The following is a 23,894-nucleotide window of genomic DNA, read 5'->3' on the forward strand; positions in this document are numbered from 1 at the left end:
CGTGACTGATTTTCTGAATGCTCCCCCACCCTATTACATCTCATTTGGCCTGCAAAATCATTGAATTGAAAGCAATAGAAAATCTGTGGGACATGTTGGAATAGTGGGTAAAATACCGATATCAGCATCCTTGCAATTGGATGGATCAGTATGATCAGATCTTAAGAGTGTTGTGTAACCTGGAAGAACAGAACAATCTTCTGGACTACAAATCAGGTCGTTATCAAGTTCAGGAGGGGAAATACATGGCATTAAATGATTCTTGAAATGATTTCCCTATGAAGTGACTAATTTTTTGTCCAAGCTTACAATTACGCACACATGAAAAACAATTAAAAAAGGTAAAAGTTTACAAGAAGGGGCAACAACTAGGAATCCACGATGAAGTTGCATCTCAAGCCATGTCTCATAAAACTTTATTTTTAAAACTTTGGCATAATAATTCTATTTAACATATTATAAGGTACAACATAGTTTACATATCTGGGTACATGGAGATTCAATATACACACAAGTATATGCACTTTTTACAGTTTTTACAAGATACTCATCTTAAACAACAATTATTTAGTTAGATGCATTTCAGAGTATCACAGTGGAAGAGATCTCTTCAACAAGTTCCACCAGCTAATTAAGTTTTGTTTCTCAACAAGGAATGGTGAAACATATCTAAAAAATTTTCACACGTTTACTTCATCACTGAATTTTAAAAACATATCTATTTATTGTAAAATATTTGCAATTTTTAGGCACATCATCACTCTAAAGTAACAAATTCTATCAAAGGAGATGGAGAAAGCTGTTCACGCAGGCTGACTCACAATACAAATTACAAATTTTTTACATGAAACATTCTCAGACTTGTAACTTAAGAGAGCCAACATAAGCTCCATCTCCTTTGTATCTGCCAAGCAGTGCAAGCATGCCAAGTTTACGTTGATTGCAAAGAGATGACTGCAGCTCATAAAGGGTGCATATATTGAGTAAAACACTTTCATGCAGCCCACGAGCTGGGTTTGCTCTCACACCACCCTCCATTAACATCAGAGCATCACGTAAGCGGCCCAAGTAGAGCAGACATACTGCCATGTTATTCACCAACTGTAAAATAAAATTTTTATTTTGTTAATTGAACTACAAGTGATTGGTCACACCCTTTATCATATCAATGTAAATATTGTCACTTTTATATCTATAATCTGTTAATCACAATGTTGTGTATTATGGAGAAGAAAGTCTATGAAATGATCCACAATAATCATTATCTCTAACAAAATATCAATTTAAAAAAATCACATTTATTTGCACAAAAGCAGCAGTGTAGAAAACTGTTTTAGGATGATGTACTAGTGCCAGTTCTTCCAATTGTATCACTTCTGGTATCTACCTAGATGTGCCAATAACACACACAAATTAATGTATTTATTGCTCAAATAAAAATTTTTAAAAATGTCATTTTGTGACAGACCATTGTCCATCTTGCAGTTCTAATATTTGAATGAAGAAATGTGTGTGAAATATATATGTAATATGACACAAAGGCGTTGAGTTGCAGACAGGAATGCCGAGAAAGGAGACAAAGTCCCTTCTCCTTCCTTCCTTCTTCTCCCTCTCACGCGCGCACATGCACGGCCACTGTCTCTGAGGACTGGAGCCTAGCTGCGACTGCATCTGATAAGAGCATTAATCTGTTGGGGTAGGTGGTAGGCATAAGGAGGGGTCATGGGTCAGGGATGGGGGGGGGGGGGGGGGCAGCAGGTGAGAGAAGATGCTGTACTCTCTGTGGAAGCATGCTGGGATGTGGTAGGGGCAGAATAGGGCTGTTAAGTGCAGTGGTGAGAGGTTGTTCTGCAGGGAAGGGGAGAGGGCACCAGGGAAGGAAGTAGAGAAGCAGAAAAGACTAGTATGAGTGTAGGTGGGTTCGAAGGCATGCATAGTGGTGATGTGAGAGAATTGAAGGGGAGAGGGGGTGGGGAACAGAGGCTAGCGAAGGTTGAGGCCTGGAGTCTTACGAGAATGAAGGATATAATATAGGGCAAGTTCCCACCTAGGCAATTCAGAAAAGCTGGTGTTGGTAGGAAGAATCCTGATGGTGCAAGCTGTGAAGAAGTCATTAAAGTGAAGAACATTGTATTGGGTAGCATGTTGAGCAACTGGATGGTCCAGCTGTTTCATGGCCACAGTCTGGTAGTGGATATTCTTGCAGAAAGACAGCTCATTAGTTACCAGGCCCATGTAGAAAGAGGCATAGTGGTTACAGCTTAGTTTGAAGATCATGTAGCTGCTTTCACAGGTAGACTTGGCTCTGATAGCGTAGGAGATGCCTGTGGCAGGACTGGAATAAATGGCAGTGGGAGGATGTATGGGACAGGTTCTGCATCTAGATCTATACGAGGCATGAGGCAAAGGATGGAGTAGGGATGCACAAGGATATTGCATAGGTTTGGTGGATGGTGGAATACCACTGTGAAAGTGGGTGGGAAGGGAAGGATATTCTTAATTTCAGAGCATGACAAGAGGTAGTAGAAATTTTGGTGGAGAATGTGATAGAGCTCCTCCAGTCCTGGTTGGCACTGAGTCACAAGAGGAATGCTCCTTTACGGTCATACAATGGGTATGTGAGAGGTGGTAGGTGACTGGAGAGAGAACGTAGGGGGACTGCTCATCACTACACAAGCAACAATGGTGTTTTGCTAGGCTGTATGGAAAAGTTTCTTGGTATGGAATGAGTGGCAGCTGTCAAAGTGGAGGTAGGTTTGTTATGGATAGAGGTACTAATGTAGCCATGTAGTGGAGATAGGTTTGTTTTGGATGGAGGTACTGATGTACACATCCTTGAGATAGATTTCAACACTGAGGTAAGTGGCTTGTTCGGTTCAGGAGTACCTGACAAAGCAAATTGGGGAGAGGGGTGTTAAGGTCCTGCAGGAATCTGGATAGGGTGTTCTCATCCTTAGTCCACATCATGAAGATGTCAAAAATGAATCTGAATGAGCTGAGGAGTTTGGGATTCTGGGTATTTAGGGCAGATTCCTCTAGACGCCCCTGAATAGGTTGGTGTAGGATAGTGCCATGCAGTTGGGCATTGCTGTACCATGGATCTTTCTGTAGGTTTTCTCTCAAAGGAGAAGTCTTAGTAAATGATGCAGGTCTGCAAGGCAGGGTTTGGCAGCTGTGAAGGGATGTGAGGAAGGTTTGATGGGGTTCATGTAGAGGTGGTGGACAGTGGTTGCCCAAGACCGGAGTAGGAGAACAGATTGGAGAGTTTTTTGAGGTGGTATTGTGCATGCTGCTATAGTTCCTGGATGGCAAGAATTTCAATCTGCGAGATGGGATGCAACAATTTGGGACTGGTCTCACGTAATCCAGTTACACCTGCTGCTCCTTCTCTTCACACCTAGATCTACATCCCACTATATTCTCTTTTTATTCATTTTTTTCTTTGATCTCATTGTGTTTTCATGCTGATTTTAATTTGCTTTAGACTTTCATTATACACTCCACTCCCTCACATTTCACCTTTTCCCCTACACTTCATCTATTTCTTTCTTTTTGTGATTTTTCCTATGTACATTTTAATTTTTTTTATCCTTTCCCATGGATCATTGCTCTTCACATGTGCGCCAGTATAGGAAAGCTTCCCTATCCCTAGCCAGAACCCAGTCCCACATAATGTTGCTATGTTGTTGCCTAGCTTGCAGAATTGGCCCAATTGGCCTGATCATCCAATTACACATAACCAGATGCAGCCCTGCTCTCCACAATAACCTCTATCTGTTCACATTCTATCAGTCCATGGCCCTCACCAACCTAGTCATGCAAAACCATATAAATCAGGCCCAAACATCTGTGCAATATCTCTCCTCTCCATATATAAAAGTCTCTTGCTCGCAATCCCAAATTCCTGCATTTCATTTCATCTCCCATTAAAACTCTTGCACCACAGGAACTAGAGCAACATGCACACCACCTCAAAAAGAAAAACTTTCAAACCTGTTCACATCCTACTCCTGCCTTGGGACTACCACTACCCACCATCTCTACAAGATCCTCCATCAAAGTTCCCTCACTTCCCCTCATAGCCACCAAACCCTGCTTTGCAGACTTATTGCATATACCACACTCTGAGAAACTCCATCCCAACACCCTATAGTACCCAGAACCGAAACGGACATGACATACTGATATAAACCTGTCCTCCAATAGCATCAGTCCCACAAAAATGTCAGTCCCATCCGAAGGCCTTACCTTTGCCCCATCGTCAAACGGAATCATGGTGTGCTTGTTAAAAACCTTCTCTCCTCCTACAAGTCCCTATACAGGGAAACAATTTTTTGCCACCAACACTACCAATCAGGCCCAGTCCAAAACCAATACTGAACCTTGCACGACCCGTTTCACTACTCCGTACAACTGTTATCCACCCATATAGCCCCCCAAAAATCAGCCCCCCCATCAACTTTCCAGAATTTCCTCACCTTCAACATTGCCTCACCACAATCCCCAAATTCCACAACGGACTCCACCAGCTGTTAGATAGGTCCACTTACGCTGCCACAGTGAGCCCATTACAGAAATCTAACAGGATCTCCAGTCCCTCCTAAAATCCTTAGGTCCATCCATCCCAGAATTTCTCCCTCGAGTCTCGCTTTCTCTCTCTTCCCCCCCTCCCCCCCCCCCCCTCACCCCTAGCTCTCCCCACACTCCTACCTTTTAAATGCTTCCTAAACTCCATAACCCTAACCACCCAGCCAGATGCTCTCATTGTGGCTGGTTACTAACCTCCCCCCTCCGCCACAGAGAAACTCTACGCTGTGGACTAACACTTTCAGTCTGTGTATATCCTCCTTCCTGGTCACCATGAGCAACTTGGGGGCATCATCTACAAACAGATCTGCAGTACAGCAATGGGGACCCGCGTGACATCATTCTACTCTAGGGCATACACAGGTATCCTTCTGAACCACCAAGAATCAAGGGTGACGACACCCTATGCACATTCTTCCACAATATCAACACCTTCTCCCTCATTTGCTTCACATGGTCCTTCTCAACCAAACAAGCTACTTTCCTTGATGTTGAACTCCATCTCAAGAATGGCTCCATTGGTACCTCTGTCCAAATCACACCTACCAACCACCAATACCACCTCCACTTCAACAGCTGACACCCATTCCATCCCAAGAAGTCCTTCCATATGGTATAGTAAACAGCTGTTGTCGCATATGTAGTGATGAGCAGCCCCTCCTCAAATATCCCAAGGGTCTTACTGAGGCCTTCACAAACTGAAATTACCCTCGCAAGCTTATCCAGAAAGAGATCTCTCATACCTATTCTCTCCAGTCACCTGCCACCTACTACATACCCACAGTCTGGCCACAAAGGAGACCTTCTAATGACTCAGTACCACCCAGGACTTGAGCAACAGAATTACATAGGGTTTCAATAACCTCTCACCATGCCCTACCTACTAACCTTTCCACAAAGGTATTTTGCAACATATAGAACCTACACAATATTGTTACCCGTGTGTACTCACCCTTGCACCCTGCCTCTTGGCTCATAACCTTACAATAGATCTACAGACAAAATACGTCCCATAAATCCTCCCACTATCACCTGCTCCAGGCCTGTCACAGGCATTTCCCACCCCATCAGAGGCACGGCTAAGTGTGACAGCAGCTACACGATCTGTAGTCTAAGTTGCAACCATGGCATTGCTCTCTAGGGGGAACATGGGCGTAACTAACAAGCTGTCTGTCCGCATAAATGGCCACTGCCACACTGTGGCTGAGAAACAGCTGGAGCACCCAGTTGCTGACAATGTGCTTCACTTTGATGAGTATTTTACAGCCTGTGGCATATGGAGTCTTCCTACCAACACCAGCAGCTGGTGGGAATTCTCCATACAACACATTCTTTCCCTTTGCTAGTCCCTGTCCACCCTCCCCCCTCCACTTCCTTGATCCCACCCCAGTTCTACATGTCTGCCAACCAATAGTTCTTTTCCCTTAATTTCTCTCCTCTTCTCCCAAAACCTCCTGACTGCACCTAGCAGCCCTCCCCCTCCCCTGCATGCTCCCACTACATCTTCCACCATCCCTACCCTGCTATCCCACTCCCTCCTCACCCAATGCTTCCTCCATACCCCCTACCACCTATCCTAGCAATTACTGCTCACATCAGATGCAATCATTGTCAGATTCCAGAGCCCAGACACAGTGACCATGTGTGTATGTTATGCTTGTATGAGCGTTTTCTATTTTGGAAAAAGTACATTGTGCAAAAGCTCAATATTTTAGCAGCCTTGTTCATCATGCCTGTCTGTGTCTTAGTGCCACCTCTACACAGTGCATCACAATCTATCCTATCTCTAATCTTTAGTGTAATAATTATACTTCCCAGGAATATTGTACTATAACTTAGTGGTACAAAGAAGACCAAAGAGTTTCATCATGATGTGCATATTTTAGACGCCAATTTCTGAATTACCTTTTGGTATCACCATAGTAAGCTTTGTAACTAATAAAGTTTCTAAGTACTCAAGTCAAGTGCTACTGTAAAGCAGTATCTAATATGATAGTAATCATTACTGAGAAGCATAGTGAGGTGGAATTGGAACTAATACTATTTATATTGCACATCAGTATTTTCAATAGTGGCACTTCCAATCACCAAACTAAGGAAACCTGGGGAAAATCCAAAAACACAAAGGGCACTGTTTCTCTATCTTTTGGTTTTTAATTTCTTCATTAAGAGAAAGTCACAGTCAAGCACCAGGAGAACAAAGAGGCCAAGGGCACAGCTGCTGGAAGGAATGCAAAGCTAGACTGCTCTGACCACCAATGAGGAAAGATGTATGGTGTAGGGTAAGTTTAAGATATAACAGTGGTCTAATGAACAACTTTCAGATTTGTAAACAATGTTTGAAAGATGAGAGCTAGAAGAAATACCAGGGTGTAAATGGAAATGAAAGACAGGAATAAAGATGTGGAGGTGATCACATTTGACAGTGAAAATCATAATTCCAGTAATCATTATAAATGGAAATACATGTTAACAGAGAGCATGTAGATGGAAGAGGGCAGGAAGGAAAACTGTGGAAGAGAAAGTAACTAATATTAACCAAAAGGGTTCAGAGATAAAGCCAAATACGTATGGCTGGTGTATACTGTTTGTCTGCTGCATTGAGTCTGATTGATAGATAGTAGAAGTCTTGCTAACATAACACACACAACAAATCTAAAGGGTCTGATATAAACTGCCACATCACATTTATGCTATCACACACTCTTTTGATGATAGTGAGGGTTGTACCAAAAGCTTCCAGCATGCAAAACCAAACATGTCTGCAATAATAGGATTATTGGAAAATCAAAAAGTAAACAATGTAAGCACTGGTACTGCAGTGACAATGCTTTGGGAAGTTTGTTGACAACAACAGGAATGTTGAGATGACTCATGGTGTGTGTTTCATCCAGTGATTTTATTCAGGATGTTTCAAATGAGGTGTTTTCGCTCTGTAACTTATGAAATAACAGGTGAAAGGAATATTTACATAAATACATAAATTGAGAAACTGGATAGATAAAAAAATCTGCTCCCCACATTGTGGCAGGAGAACACACATATAAAAGTGTATTAAAGTTTGCAAGCTTTTGGTGCCAATGGCTCCTTCCTCTGGTAGAAGGGCTGAAGGGGAAGAAATAGGGAAGAAGGAAAAGGACTTACTTGTGGTTCTAGGCAACTTTCCACACTCTAGCCTTTTTCCTAAACCTCATTAGTCCTTTTCCTTTCCCTTCAACCCTTCTGCCAGAAGAAGGAGCCACTTGCTCTGAAAGCTTGCAGACTTTAATACATTTATTGTGTGTTCTCCTGCCCCTGCTTAGTGAGCAGATTTTTTTATCTATCCAATTACATTATATTCTCATAAACTGATTATTTTCATTGATATAAACTTAAGAAATGTTACTCTTTCTGCAGAGTTATGAACATAGTTTGACTGTTTTCCAGAGAGTTTCAGCACAAGTTATAATTTTTTTTAATAGAATGTTATTGTTCTATCATTTATCTGATGTATTTCAGCAAACTATGTACAGATCAATTTCAACCAAATTTTTATCAATTTTAGTTAGGGAGTTAGAAGCATTCAAAGTTTTAGGGGTGGATGCAACATGTGGTGCACAACTGTCTGTGTTCAAATGGGTGTTCCGGTGGCAGAATGGTTATTTGTGCAAGATGTTCAAATGAGTGCCCATTTTCCTGGAAGCACATGTCAGTGTACATTCTAAACAATCAGTGGATGACACGTAAAGCTGGTGACATCATGGAATGACAAGCTTCCTCAGTGTGCTGTTTGAAGTCATGTTTTGTTAGAGTGCAGAATTTATCTTTACATTGCTATATACAAGGTCAGAATGCACAAGCAAACAAGGTTTTGTCTGCCACAGATAATGACATGGATAAGCATGGGATATATATCCACGGAGTATGTAGATATGCTGCTTGGTGAATGCCAACACAAAGCCAATAAAGCAACCATGGTTTATGCTGCGTGACAGCTCAGTCCAAGAGCACCTTCAATCATTACATTTTTATGTGCTGAAAAGTGATTTCTAGAACCAAGTAGTCTGAGAAAATGTGGCAGTGACAGATGAAGACCAGCAAGCAGTGAAGATGTGGAAGTGTTTTGCTGCAATACAGCATGACTGTCATGTCAGTCTTACATCCCTGTGGCAAATAGCAGATGGTCAAATGTTACACAAATACCATCTGTCACTGAAACAGAAGCTGCACGGGAACGAGTAAAGTTGTAGAGTTACTTCGTGCAAATGGCCTGTGACTAATTTCACTCTGAAGGTCTTAAAAAGTATTATGGTCTGTGGTGAGTCCACATTTGCAAATTATGGTGCACTGGGGCACAGAAAATCCTAGGTGGGTACATCGTGTTGTTCATCAAAGGAGGTGATCCAGAAGACATCAGAAATGGAGTGAGTACCAATCTAAGATTGTGTGTTGCATACATCAGAAATCAATGCGTCGCTTTTAAGTCAGTGCTAAGCTGAGTCACTTCCTTCCCACTACAGTTCTGCGGCTATGATAAGTATGAGAATGGTTGTGCTGTAGTCCATTCCTACATGTCAATTCATTCTTGCTTGCTTAAGTGTGCAGGAGTATAAGGCTAGTTGTGATTTAGTACAGAAGTTGAATGTATGATCCTGTTGTAAAGTAGCTCTGACAGGGCGAAAATGACCAATTGCCAGGATCAGATGGCCTACAATGAAACCATGTTTTGTGAAACAGTGGAGGGTGAGGGTGGAAATTAAGTGCTGTCCTCCATAAGAGGAAGAGTGACTCCTGGAAAAAGTTTGGTGCCATATTTGCACTTCAGAGATGAAAACATAAAGTTTGTCCAGTACAAACAAAATGGTTGTGTTCTTGTTTATTCAATCTCCACCATGAGAAAATTGATGTGCTTTCTCAAATGAAAACAGTACACAGAGTGCAATCACTTATGTCTCTATGAACAAAAATAATATTATTTGTGTATGTTTTTTGTTATGGTGAGTTGTGCTTATGGATTAACTGCAAGCTGCAAAGCTTATCATTCATTTTTGTAGCTTGTTCGAAGACTGTTGTGAATTTATTTTAATTATTGATCACCATTTAGAGGGTACACTTCACCCTTGTTTCCGGTTTTCTTGTACTGTCCTCACAGACTCAGTAAAGTGTAGAAGATACGTATGTATATCACCTGACATTCTATGAATACAGAGCAAATATTAAATGGAGTTGTTGAAAAAAGTTTCACACAAAACACACACACACACACACACACACACACACACACACACACACACACACACAGCCATGCATGATGATGGTTGCATATGTAGAGCAATGCCGTGAGTCCTTGGTTACACTTGCAAACTTGTGTACTCGCTCTTCATTCTATGTTAGTGTAGTCCACTTGCACCTGACATCAGACTTAAGTGACAAGTTTTCAGTTAAAAGGGCAGCAATGGAGACTAGAGAGTGAGAATCCTAGTTTATGGAAATGTTAAGTTCTAGGATGACACCATAGGACCCACTGTCAAGTATAAAGTGGGAATACACAGCTCATTTCTGACCTTGATGGTCCACTAACATATCATGTGGAAACTTTGGAGATTAAATCAGCAGCAGTCCAGACCACTTATTTCATAGGCACTCTGACAAGTGACTTCAAAGAGTGCACTGAGGGAGCTTGTTGCTCTGTGATGCCAGCAACATTACAACTCACCTGCAACTTATTTAGAAGATGCATTTAGTTGTGCATTCAGGATATGGGCACTCGTTCGAACACCACACTTGAATGAACTTTCCATTACAAGAACACCTATCTGAACACAACCAATTATGGACAGCATGTTGCATCCATCCTGAAAACTTGAAACATTTTCAGCTTCCCAAATAAAACTGACAGAAATTTGATGTACATTCATTTGTACACAGCTGGTTTAAATATATCAGCTGCATAATCCCCCCTGATGTATTACTTAAACAATTTTAGCTTGCTGCTGTAACCCTCTTGAAAATAACCAAATAATCTATGTGATTGCTCAGGTTTTCTTGGTGTGACTGATAAATAGGGTGCTTTTGGGTGTTATGTCAAGTTTTTGTTTCCATTTTAAGCACAATATTTTGACAACCAACCCACCCACCTTCTTCAAGTGCTGCAATTTTACTGTTATGTGTACTCACTGCCAGGACTCCAACCACACTGTCAACTATAGCTGGTCTCTCGCTGCTATTTAAGGCAAAATTCAATACCCGATGCTCACTATGTCCTTTGATGTCTTTTGTTTTTCAGAGCTCTCAGTGCTTTCCCTCTGATTACATTCCATTACATTATATCAATAGTTGTTCCATAGATCATGAATACAACATTTTGTAGTGATGTGGAATGTGACTGTTTATCATAAGGCTCAATAGAAGGAGTTGTCATTCAGAAGTTCTTTTAGTTTGTTTCTAAATGCTGGTTAGCTATCTGCCAGATTTTTAATTCTATTTGCAAATGACCAAAGCCTTTGGGTCAGCATAATTCACCCTTTTCTGTGCCAAAGTCAGATTTAACCCAGACTAGTGAAGATCATTCTTTCTTCTTGTGCTATAGCTATGCACTTTTTTATTATTTTTGAATTGGGGTCGGTTATTAATAACAAATTTCTTAAGTGAATATATGCAGTGTGAAGGTACTGTGAATATCCTTAGGTCCTTAAATAAATGTCTGCAAGGTGATCTTGGGTGGGCTCCAGCCACTATTCTGTTTATAAGCTTTTGTGCAATGAATAATTTTTCTCTTGATGATGAATTACCCAAAAATATGATGCCATATGAAAGCAGTGGATGTAAATAGGCATAGTAGGCTAATTTATTGATGTGTTTATCACCAAAATTTGCAGTAATGCTAACAGCATCAGTAGCAGAACTGAAATGTTTCAGCAGATAATCAATGTGCTTCTTCCAATTCAGTTTCTCACCTATGCACACACCCAAAATTTGGAACATTCGGCCTAAGAAGCAGATTTCTGTTCAAAGTCTATATTTATCAATGGCATCATGCCATTTACTGCACAGAAAGTACAGATTGTGTTTTCTTAAAATTTAGTGAGAGAGAATTTGCAAACAACCACTTAATAATTTCCTGAAAGATATTGTTTACAATTTGCTCAGCTAATTCTTATTTGTTGGGTGTGATAACTATGCCTGTATCAGCAGCAAAAAGAATTAGCTTTGCATCTTTGGGAATACAGAGTGGCAAGTCATTAACATATATTAAGAACAATACGGGATCAATGACAGTGTTCTTGATATCCTCAAGTTAAGAGGAATATACTGATTTTTGCAGACTATCTGTATTGTTAATTTCGACCTTATACATCCTTCTAGTTAAATATGAATTAAACCATTTGTGCACTGTCTCACTCATACCACAATGCTTAATCTTATCCAGAAGAACTTCACATGATTCACACAGTCAAAAGCCTTTGAGTGATCACAAAAAATCCCAATAGGTGATGTTTGGTTATTCAAAGCATATTTGATCTGTTAAAGCATGTATAGCATTCTCTGTTGAAAAGCCTTTCTGAAAACCAAACTAACATTTTGTTAGTTCTTCATTTTTACACATATGTGAAGCTACTCTTGAATAAATAACTTTTTCAAAATTTTTGGATAAAGCTGTTAGCAGTGAGATTGGGTAGTAGTTGTTAGCATCAGACCTACACCCATTTTTATGCAATGGTTTAACAATAGCATATTTCAATGTATCTGGAAAAATGCCCTGTTTCAGTGAGCTGCTACATATGTGGCTGATAATCCTATTTATCTGCTGGAAACAAGCTTTTAGTCCTCTGTTGGAAATGCCATCAATTCCAAGCAAGCTTCTACTTTTGAGTGAATTTATTATCTTCCTAATTTCAGTAGGAGAGGTGGGTTGAATTGCAGTTTTATCAAACTGCATAGGCATTGCCTCTTCCATAAACAACCTTCCATTTTCTAATGAGGAGCTGAGTCCTATTTTCCCCACAACACTTAAAAATGATTGTTAAAAATATTTTATACTTTTGACTTCTTTTTAACAAATTTTTTATTGAGTTTTACAGAAATACAGTCCTCCTGTGCTCTTGGTTGGCTATTTCCTTTTTAATAATATTCCAAATTGGTTTAATTTTATTATCAGTGGTGCTAATCTCTGACATAATGCACATAATTCTGGACTTTATAATAACTTTTCTTAATACAGTGCAGTAGTTTTTATGATGTTTGACTGTTTTTCAGATCATTACTCCTTCTAGCTATGATATACATTTCCCTTTTCTGTTTACAAGCTATTTTAATCCCTTTAGTACAACACAGCTTTCTATATGGTTTCTTACAACTATGCTTCACTGTTTTCTTAAGGAAACTATTTTCAAACAAACTCACAAAGGCACCATGAAATAGGTTATATTTTAAATTATCAGGTTCCATGTACAGCTCATCCCAGTCCAAATGTTAAAAGCTTTCCCTAAAATTTGCAATTGTTAAATAATTGGAGGACAGTTTTGCATTACTGTATGGAGCTATGTCATATAATGTAATTAGCTGTGCATCATGATCAGAAAGACCATCCTTAACAGGAAAAGTTTTTATTTGATTAAATTTACCTTGGTCTATAAAAACATTATGTATCAGTGTGCTGCTTTCCTGTACTACCCAAGTAGGAAAATCAGTAACTGATGTCAAATTGAAAGAAGCAAGTAACACTTCTAGGTCATTCTTTCTATGAGGCTCTTTCAGAAAATTTACATTGAAATCCCCACAAACAATAATTTGCTGTCTGACAGGCAGGCAGCACAAAAGGGAATCCAAGCTTCTCAGAAATAACTGAAAATTTCCCAATGGGGACCAATGCACACCTACAATTATAAAAGTGCCATTACTTAGTTTAATCTAACAGGCATTCACTTTGCACAAAATTTTTCAGCTTCTGAATTTTCCACACTATGATAAAAATTTTAACATATATGACAACTCCTTCTCTCTTCATAGTGCCTCTACTTACATGTGCTGAAAACTTATATCTGCTTTCCATATCTGTGACTATGGTGAGTGTGTTGGTCAGCAAGATTTTAATGAATTGAGTGTTGTACTCCCCACATATTCATTCAGAATGCATTTCAGGTGTTTTGCCACCTGGTATGTAAGTGTGCCAACTAAACTATGGGTTTTACATGAATTCCTTCCTTGTGTGCCTTAGGAAGGCCACATAGTTGTAATGGCAGTTCTGTGCATGGAGTCTAAAAGCTTCAGAACATTTAAATTTCATCCATCATAACATAAAGTTCATGATGAACCTCAATATATTAGTTAAGAGACATATGGACAGATTCCTGAGTCACAGTATGTATAGAAAACTTATGCACACTGATATCTAACTCTGTGTGTCGGGCCATCACCATCCATTACAAAGAAATTTGGTGCTAAAGACTCTGGACCATACAGCTCGGACACCTTTAGACGAGGAGAGCCTTGCTGAAGATTTACAACACCTATGAACTGTGTTCTGAAGGAATGGGTACTCAGATCATCACACTGTGTAGAAGATACTGTGAAAATCAAGAACACCTGAGAAAGAGGTCGAGAGAGAGACTGAGAAGAGAGGGCATGAATTGCTTATCTACCTTATGCTGATCCAATACCTTGAAAGATCAGTAGACTCCTGCGGAAACAAGGCATCCAGTGTATTTTGTTCTCTTCAACTAAGATAAAAAGTATTCTCTGTAATGTTAAACACAATCTAGGTCTCTGAAAGCCAAGAGTGTGTAGCATTACATGTGAATGTGGCTTTTCTTATGTGGGGGCAGACTATCAGAACAGTTGCGGAGATATGCAAGGAACATCAGTCACTTATCTGACTACAACAACTAAGCAAATCAACTGTTGCTGAGCACTGCCTTGAGTATAACAATGAACTGAAATACAATGAAACCAGTATTGGGGCACAAACACCAAGTTTCTGGGATAAATATCTTTCCTATGGTCCAGCACACAGTTTCAATATCCCACAAGTTTCAAAACAGCACACATACTGTTGCAAAGTGTAATATTCATTCTGAAAACTTTTGGAATTAAATTTTCTTAATTGTTTGTCTAGGATTTCACCTTCTAACTAACTCAATGAAGCTACCAAACTATCAGTTCTGTTATCCTTTAAAATTACTTTTCAAGTCATTCACATTGTTAGTAACTTCATTTTGATCTATGATTTGAGTGTATAATTCAGAACAAATACAAATAATTTAGAAGTAACAGTAACAATTCACCGAATAGTGATGTTCTGCAGGTAGATTGGGATAAGATGCTGTGTAGGCATGAATGAGTGAATGGAGGAAGGAGCTAGGAAGCAGGAAGAAGGGTTGGGTATGGATGACTGGCAGATCAAAAAGAAGCAGCAGATGTATGGGATAGGAATGCGGCAGGGAGAGGCAGCACATGCTAGGGACGGGAATGTGACACATCAGCGCCAGTGAGTTTGTGCAGGACACAACGACAATAGTGAGGAGCAACGGATGGGAAGGGCATGGCGCAACAGAGGAAGTGGAGACTGCTAGGAAAAGAGTGTGGGTACAGGACGAATGAAGTTAGTGTTATGGGCCACAGTGTGTGTGTGTGTGTGTGTGTGTGTGTGTGTGTGTGTGTGGGGGGGGGGGGGTGGGAGGGAGGGGGGGGGCATCAGCAGAGATTGGCACCAGGAGGCTTGTGATGATGAAGGTTGGAGGCTTACGGAAATTAAGGATGCATTGCATAGATAACTCCTATCTATATAAATCAGAGAAGCTGGTATTTAGGGCAACGATCCAGATGGCACGTGGTGCAAAGCTGCTATTGAAATCAGCAATGTCTACCATGACATATTAAAGTTAAAGATTAGAGATATGGGCTGACAAAAAACTTATATAACCAAAAATACTAAAATATATGCACTGTTTACATACCATTATGTTATCTGGATCAAGACCAGAAGCTTTCTGAAAGCATTCATATGCCTCCTGGAAAGCATTTTGGGCAACAGCCATGAGCCCGCGGTCAATCAGCTCCCTTAAATCGGGTGATGTTTCACTCACACCACTGTAACATAATGTAAATAAGACATAGAGCATATTTTACATCAAATCAAGAAATTAACAAATTTTATCTTAGCATATTAACATGCTCTTATTTTGTTTCTTTATGCAGCTGGTTAATCTATAATTACACCTTACAATCAGTAGTATCAGCTCACTATTTTGGCTTCTCACACTTGAATCAGAGCTACATCAAAATAATAGGAAGGAAATCTGAACATAAAATAAGTGGAAACAGTGCTGCCAGGAAAAATGACCATTTATTAGATATGACAGTGAAACCAGAAAATTGTCAATCCCAGGACCAACACTTCCCTCAAATGCAAAGCAAATACATAATGCATCGTAAGAGGAACGTATTGCTGACCCTGTGGCAGAGAAACAGTAAGATTTCTGCAAGGAACTGTGGACATAATGAGAAGACAGCAAGAACTGGAGAGCATGCCATGACACACACAGAACTGTTAGTGGCCACAACGTGCTGGTCAACTAAGCAGCAGGCTATCACCGTAGATGCGTACTAGATTAGCGCCTGCTGCTTCACTCACGTATACTGTAGGGTCTGCACAGTTTTTTTATTTTGTTTTTCTTTAATCACATTTTAACGTTATTCACAAACTGCAGCACCTTCTAAAACGCTAATTAAAGCCATAGAAGCATGGTCTTTTTTTAATATACTTCTCACCCAAAAAAGAAAAAAATGATTCTGTTAGCTGGAGCCAAAGATCTTTGTTACTCATGCCTTTTGCGTTCTTGTGGTGCTGTTTCCACGGAAACTTTTATCTCCTAACACAAATTTCTTTGTTTCTAACTGATAAGAGAAATACCAATTTTCATAAATTTAGCTTTAAAGTTTTTTTTTTTTTAAATAACAAAATACTGATCTGATGTAATTAGGTTTTCCTGGAGGCATATGAGTCTCAACTTTATCTTTGATAAGGATTGAAGCTGAAATAATGCATTTAAATTTGTGCCACAGTCAGGACTTGAAACCAGGTCTCCTGCTTACTAGGCAGATTTGCTAACCCCTACACCATCATGGATAGCACAGTGACTATCATAGTTGCGCTGACTACCCTAGTCCAATGCCCTAACTAACACAAACTTTAGTTCATACCTTGAGCCCATTTTACCGTATTTACTCGAATCTAAGCCGCACTTTTTTTCCAGTTTTCGTAATCCAAAAAACCACCTGCGGCTTAGAATCGAGTGCAAAGCAAGCGGAAGTTATGAAAAATGTTGATACGTGCCGCCACAGCTAACGTCTGCCGTCGAATATATGTAGCGCTACGCAGGCATGCTTTGTAGGCACAAAGATAAATACTGGCACCAAGACCTCTGCGTCAGTAAATAAATTAAAAAAAAAGTGGAAGACGAGCTTTTTTTCTCCGCCGCGAGTTGCGACCACTGCATTTTCATACATTATCCAACGAAGTAAATACAAATTCCGTATTGTTCATCTTCGAATGTAGCACAATTTCAGTGTACTACGAAAATCTGACTGGCAAGAGTGTTTGGTATGTTTGTCAATATGGCCAACTCTATGTTCTGAATTTTTTCCTATCTGTGAGAAGAGATGGTTGCTAATAGGAACCTGATGAAATTTGAATCACATACAGTATTCTCTTCACCATAAGAATAATATGAATATAAACATTTTGCCATGTACTCTTCCGTGTTTGCTGCTATCTCATTTAAATCCTGTCTGCCTAATAAACTACGAAACTAGAGTGAGACAACAGCAAACGCGGAAGAATATACATATCGTGTCATGTTTATACTCGTATTATTCTTATGCCTAATAGTGATACAGTCAGAAATGAAGCACGGCAAGTGACTAGATTTTTAAATCTAAGATGACTCTAATTTCTGTGCAGAATGATGTAATAAAGAAGCGGCTGCAAAGATTTTCAAACGGAGAAAAATTTTTGCCTAACTCTCATTCAGAACATGTTCTATCATACGCGTCTATTATTTGATTCTTGTTGATCATTATCAAAGAAAGCAGCAGTGTAAGTAACAACAAATAGCAGTCTCTTGCGATTGTTTCGCTAATGAAAGCAAGCCATGCTGCGAGCCGCGGCAGGCCGTAGACACGCACTATCAGAATGCGACAAACAATGCATGACACAGTGCAGTAATGCATTTTCAGCTTAAGAGTGACGCAAACACCTATAACAAAGAAAACGGCACTTATCAGATCAAAGCAAAATAAGCAATCGATTCAAACCAGACAAAGCACGTGAAAAAGAAGGGTACCCGTATAAATACGGACGGAGCGCCTGACGCATAGCAATGGCTACGTGGTAAAGCGTAACTGCTAAGCTTACGACTCGAACCAAACTACTGTAGCTGTATCGTCATTCATTCGACCTAAATTGTGTCTCATATTACAAAGGACCAACTTTGTTTCGATTTGGAGGTGCGGCCTAAAACTTTTCTCTCCCCTTGAATTTCGAGTCTCAAATTTCAGGTGCGGCTTAGATTTGGGAATTTTTTTTTCCTTTATTTCGAGTCTCATTTTTCAGGTGCGACTTAGATTACAGTGCGGCTTAGATTCGAGTAAATATGGTATACTTCTTGAATCATCAGTATTGCCAGAGTTCTCCAATATTGAAATAACATCTCAGCTTTGTATGTAATGGAGAAATCCTGGCTGTACTTCAGGCGTAGTTGATCTGTTGATGGGATGTAATTACACTTTTCTGGAGACATATGAGTCGTAACTTTACAAATGGGCTGAAGGTGTAAATGCGCAAGTAACATTTTGAAGCCCCTGCTATCACAGCACAGCCAAGAGGCCACAGTGCAAAAACCAGCTGTCTTGTGCATGATAGTTTCGGACGAAGCCTGTAGAAATCTGAATGTTGCAGCTCAGAATTTTGTCTCAGCAATCAAACTGTGAGAAAGAATCTGAAGATAAACCTATGCTACCACCCATAAAGATAGAGCAAGCACTAAGACTGTTAGATCCTCTCAACAGAGGAATACACCTCTGTCAACAAACTGACCTAGTTCAAAACTTGTGACAGAGTGATAAAGCCTTCTTTCATCTGAGTGGCTTCATCAAATATAAAACTAGTAGAAACAAAACAAAAAAAATTGCTACGGTGTGACTATCAGTCACACCGTAGCAGTCACCAGTCCACACTTTTTCAAGATGTAAGCAACCACACAGTAACAGTAAAGATGGAGCATTATGTTGATATCTCAGAACAGCTCATGTTGCCTGCGCTTGCCTTGACGTAAACATACTTCTAAAAAGAGGGAGCCACAAGCCATACTGCCTCCACTGTAATGACTTTTCTGCATTTGGCATTTCCCAGTCACTTCATAAACAGAAATAGATATTTCCTGTGGCCAGCCCTGTCCAAAATATCAGCTCCAGACTCCTCCCCCTGGAGCTACACTACACACAGAGTTTTTAGGGAGAACCCACTAAGAATCGTGAAAGATTTGAGGACATCAGAACATTTTGTTGTAATGATGTGCAACATTATAGGCTGGTTTTCCATCCATCTGTACCAACATGTAGACAATGGGGTTGCTGTTATTATTCAAATTCAATTTTTTTTGTGTTATCCCACCATTTCCATTACACAAAAAAATGAGTAACGTACAACTCGGTCTCCATGGGAAAAAAACCTGAAAAATCACATTTATTTTTTATGCAAATAATACTGTACAGAGGCAGCTAATCAACTAATAACTTTTAGTAAAGAGAGTTCTTGAAGAATTAAATACTTTAGGAGTAAAGGAGACCACTCAATGGACAGCAAAAGCACTGAGTTGTCCCCCTACAATGTGCAGAACACCACTGCATGCTCTAGCAAAGTTGAGGAATGTGCCAGTGGTAGCATGGCTAATAGCATGGGCAGCCAAGCTGGGAAGGCCTCAACAAAAGGAGCCAGACAAATCATGTTTAACATAAGATACAGGATGAGGGGGGCAGGGTCTTTAAAGGCATGGGGAAGCAGTCTTCTGTGAGTATGAAGATGGAAACCTAATTAGAGATAAAGGTAAAGTTTTGTGAAAATGGCAATTGTATTTTACTGAGTTACTTGATGGAAAGAGGTGAGGTAACAAGAGCAAACTTTGAATGAGGAAGAGAAGAAACCAGATTTGGAACTGGAATTAGAATTCAAAGTGGTGGATAAGAAAGAGGAAGTCAAACCACCAGACTTAGAGGAAATGAAAAATGCAATTAAAATCTTAAATACTAATAGAGCAGCAGGAGAAGATATCACACATGCTGAATTATTAAAATTTGGGGGGCAAGAAGATGGAGACAGCTGCTTATGAATTAATAAAGGAAAAGATGCCTAAGGACTGGAGCATCAGAATAATACGTCCATTACATAAGAAATGCAATATGTCAGAGTGCAGCAGTTATTCCAGGATTACTCTTTTAGATATAACATATTTAAAGTTCTTAGTAAGATTTTAGCCTATAACTAAAATGCCAAATCGAAAGGATACTAGGAGATTATCAGGCTGGATTTGGAATATATACATCCATGATGGACTAGGTATTTTTATTGAGACAAGTGCTAGAGAAGTTTTATGAAGATATCAAGCAACTGTATCAGCTGTACACTAATTTTAAACCAGCATACAACAGGTATAGGAGTCTCCAAATTATGAAAGATTTTAGAATCCCACTAAAGTTAGTGAGGCTGATAGAAACAACAATGAAAGAAACATTTTTCCCGGTCAGAATGTAACAAGGGTTTAACCAGAGTTCCACTTAGGGAGGGAAAGCAAGGCTAGTGTTGGAGGACTACAGAGAGAAGAGGAAAAGATTGGTTAAGTCATAGGGTGAAGGAAAGGCTGTAGGAAGGAGGAGGAAGATAAAACCATTGCACGCAATGAGGAACAGCAACGAGAAATGAAGTTCTATAAAGATCTAGAGAACTGAAGAGAGGATTCCAGTAAAGAGAAGTGTTCTATAAGGATAAGATGGAAACCTAATTAGAGATAAAAGTAAAGTTCTGTGAAAATGGCAAGAGCATTTTACTGAGCTACTCGATGGAAAGGGCCATGTAACACAGAGCAAACATTGAATGAGGAAGAGGAGAAACCAGATTTGAAATTGTGCTACTCTAACTTAGCACTAGAGAAGATATTTGGCAAATGCCAACAACCCCAGGGGTGACACTATTCAACCAGCAGGTACAGGTGATGACTTACGATGATGATGCAGCATTAACTGTAAAGAGTGTCAGAGCTTTGAAGGATAATTATGCTGCATTAGAAGGAGCAGTGTGGAAATTAGGACTAGAAGTGGATATAGGCAAAACAAAGAATATGATGATGGGAGATCCTGGTAGGGAGAGAGAAGAGACTTCAATAAAAGTAGATGGGAAATGGTATCAAAGAGTGGAAGGCTTTAAATGTCTATGTTTGATAATAACTGAAGATAATGGGACACCATTAGAAATTCAAGAAAGGAAATCAAGTGGAAATCAATGCTATTATTCCTAATAGAATATATTTAAATCATGAAATGTTAGGAATACAAAAATGAAAATATATTTGACTATTTTAAGATGTTGTGGTGTAACATACCACTTCTGGGAATTTGGTATGTTGCCCCCTGGCAATCTGATTTGATATCAAGACCTTTGGAAGTAATTTTCATGTTACTTAGGTACCTCGCGTCAAGTAGCAAATTGTGGGAGGAATTTTGTGCTACCTATGCTCATGTGCATGAGCTGGTACAAACACAGCATATATGTCAGATCGTGTGATGGTGGGTGTCTCTCTGTGCATTGTAGCATTTGCCGATCTGGTAGTGGACCCTGTGCCACTGCTGTCCTGCCAAGGAAATGCACTGCAGACCACAGAAGAGAATATTATGTCTTCATTGTAAAAATAAATGAATGTTTTAGTTAGTCTGACAGCTATGTATTGAGACATAAGATTTGTACACGGCATTGTTCGGTGTGATTCCATGTTGTGTTGCAAAGTGTAATATATGCCTACTTATTAAAGAAAAATGTGACATCATTTGGTAGAACTTGGTTTCTCAAATAACATTTCAGCTATCTCACAAGAAGTTGCAGAGGAGACAGAGACTGAAGATGCACAACAACCAGTATGGTTAATTCTGGTGGAGGACTGAAATATAATCAGCCAGAGTAAATTAATGACAGTAACCGAAAACTTATTTCACAAATTGTTTACCACACATAACACAGAACATTTCAACATATAGTAATGTTGGATCTGAAAACTGGCTGATCACTACAAAGGAAGAAGTCTGGTTATTGAGATGGGGAAGAAAGATTTTGAGAAAGATATTGAAAGAGAAAGAAAAATTGAGAATGAGGACAAGTGCAGAACTACAAACACTTTTTGGACAGACAAATATTATAGTGAAAATCAAGCAAGGAAGAATAAGATGGGCTGGTCATGCACAGAGCATGCCAGAAACTCTGAGTGTTATGAAAGTATTTACAGGAAAACCCACGGAGAGATGGAGAAGAAGACAACCTAGGAAAAGGTAACTTGAAGATAAGAAAGAGGATCTCAAAACAATGGAAGTCAGGAGTTAGAGAAAGCAAGAAATGGACGCAGAAGAATAGAGGCTGGTAACAAGAGAGGCCAAGGTTCTACAAGGACTGTAAAGTTAACTAGTAATTCGCAGTAGTATAGTACAAGTTATAATATTGTAATGATTAACATAATGTCTCACATTTACCATTTTCTGTTTATCAATTTATGTCAGTTATTGACTGCTATAGTACTGATCTACTATGTGTTACACTTTTCCATCTATGGTCTGTGTTTGTCCTTTTTTGAGTTTGTTTTCTACAGAGTGACATAATGTAAATTATTGTACACTAAGATTCCAAATTACTTTATTCATAAAGACATAACCTTCTTCCTATATTTCTTTGTCTCTAGGTTTATACATACACATTATTATACTAAAATAAAGTATGTTCTTATTCTTGTAATCCCACCAGATATATTGATCAGTCAGTCGATATAATTATGAATGTCAGGTGAGGTTATTAGGTATGGCACCCAGTGATACATCTGCTGGCAGCAGGTTGTGAGGTTCAACAACAATGGCAGATTTAAAGACTGCCATGGATTGTCTTGGCATCACTTCTCTGAGCTCGTTTATATGAAGTACATGCTGCTGTCCTGTGGGATTATCTATGTTGACCTTGTGATACCAGGCTATTTTCTGAACATTTTGACTTTTTTATTCCCTGCTGTCTATGTTAAGCTTGTGTATGGGCCTGTCTATTTTCCTAATGAGGCATTGTCTCCATTTCATTTAACCACAAGTTGTGCCCTTCTCCAGTGAAGCACACACAGAGAAAAAGAGAGAAAAGAGAGAGAGAGAGAGAGAGAGAGAGAGAGAGAGAGAGAGAGAGAGAGAGTGGGGGGGGGGGGGGGAGAAGAAGAAGAAGGTTCATATTCAACTGCTTTCCAGCTAGACAAATTTGCAGTGTTTTCCAAAACTAAGATGTTCAAAGAAGTCTCTGTTTCTGTTTATTTCAAGAAGAGTCAGGCTCTATAATATTTTGTTCTTTATTTGTACTTAAACTGTGTTCAATAAAACCTGTTTTTTTTTTAAGAAACAGACTTTCAACACTTATGTTAAAGACCAACTGGAGTTTCATGTGCTTCACTCAGGGCTCCTTGGTAATTGATTCATTCAATACTGTATACATAACTCCTCTGAACTGCTCTATGGCTGACCTATCAGTAGTTAATCTTTCAAGTTCTTTGTCTGCACTATGAAATACTTTGCTTTTGTGGATGTAAACAGCAATCAGAAAATCAAGTCAGTGCAAAGCAATGAGTACCACTCATCCTGTGATCGTGGTGGCAATATGACTGCTAGCCTTCTGTTACAATATAATGTTAAAACATATATTTCAATGACACTTCCTGTCACATTAAAACTTTGTACTGAACTGGGCCTCGAACTCAAAACTCTGCAGTGTAGATGTTGCCTATAGGAAAATTAAATAGACCTCTGACGTTCCTTCAGAATTGTTGAGTTCCTTAGGGGTACATAATATGATGAAACTATTCCACCTGGTATGCACAATTTATGAGAAAGGCCAAATTCCCTCAAGACTTGAAGAATGTCATAATTCCACAGAAGGCAGGTTTTGACATGTGTGAATATTACAGAACCATCAGCTTAATAAGTCATAGTTCCAAAAACCTGACAAGAATTACATACAGATGGATGGAAGACCTAGTAGAAGCTGACCT

The 23,894-nt window shown here is 39.4% G+C and overlaps 1 protein-coding gene across 2 annotated transcripts in view; it reads right to left on the bottom strand.

Annotated features, from left to right (window-relative positions):
* Positions 1-390: 390 nt before the first annotated feature.
* Positions 391-23,894, bottom strand: part of LOC126092601 (trafficking protein particle complex subunit 12) — a 158,929-nt gene continuing 135,425 nt past the window's right edge. For both annotated transcript variants that reach the window (XM_049908298.1, XM_049908299.1), the window contains exons 8-9: positions 15,522-15,654; positions 391-1,101 (exon numbers count right to left, since the gene is read on the bottom strand). In XM_049908298.1, coding sequence (XP_049764255.1) covers positions 856-1,101; positions 15,522-15,654 — 379 coding nt within the window. In that variant the 3' untranslated portion in view covers positions 391-855. The remainder of the gene's footprint in view (positions 1,102-15,521; positions 15,655-23,894) is intronic.

The sequence above is a fragment of the Schistocerca cancellata genome, chromosome 7, assembly GCF_023864275.1.
Source record: "Schistocerca cancellata isolate TAMUIC-IGC-003103 chromosome 7, iqSchCanc2.1, whole genome shotgun sequence".
Taxonomy (NCBI): domain Eukaryota; kingdom Metazoa; phylum Arthropoda; class Insecta; order Orthoptera; family Acrididae; genus Schistocerca; species Schistocerca cancellata.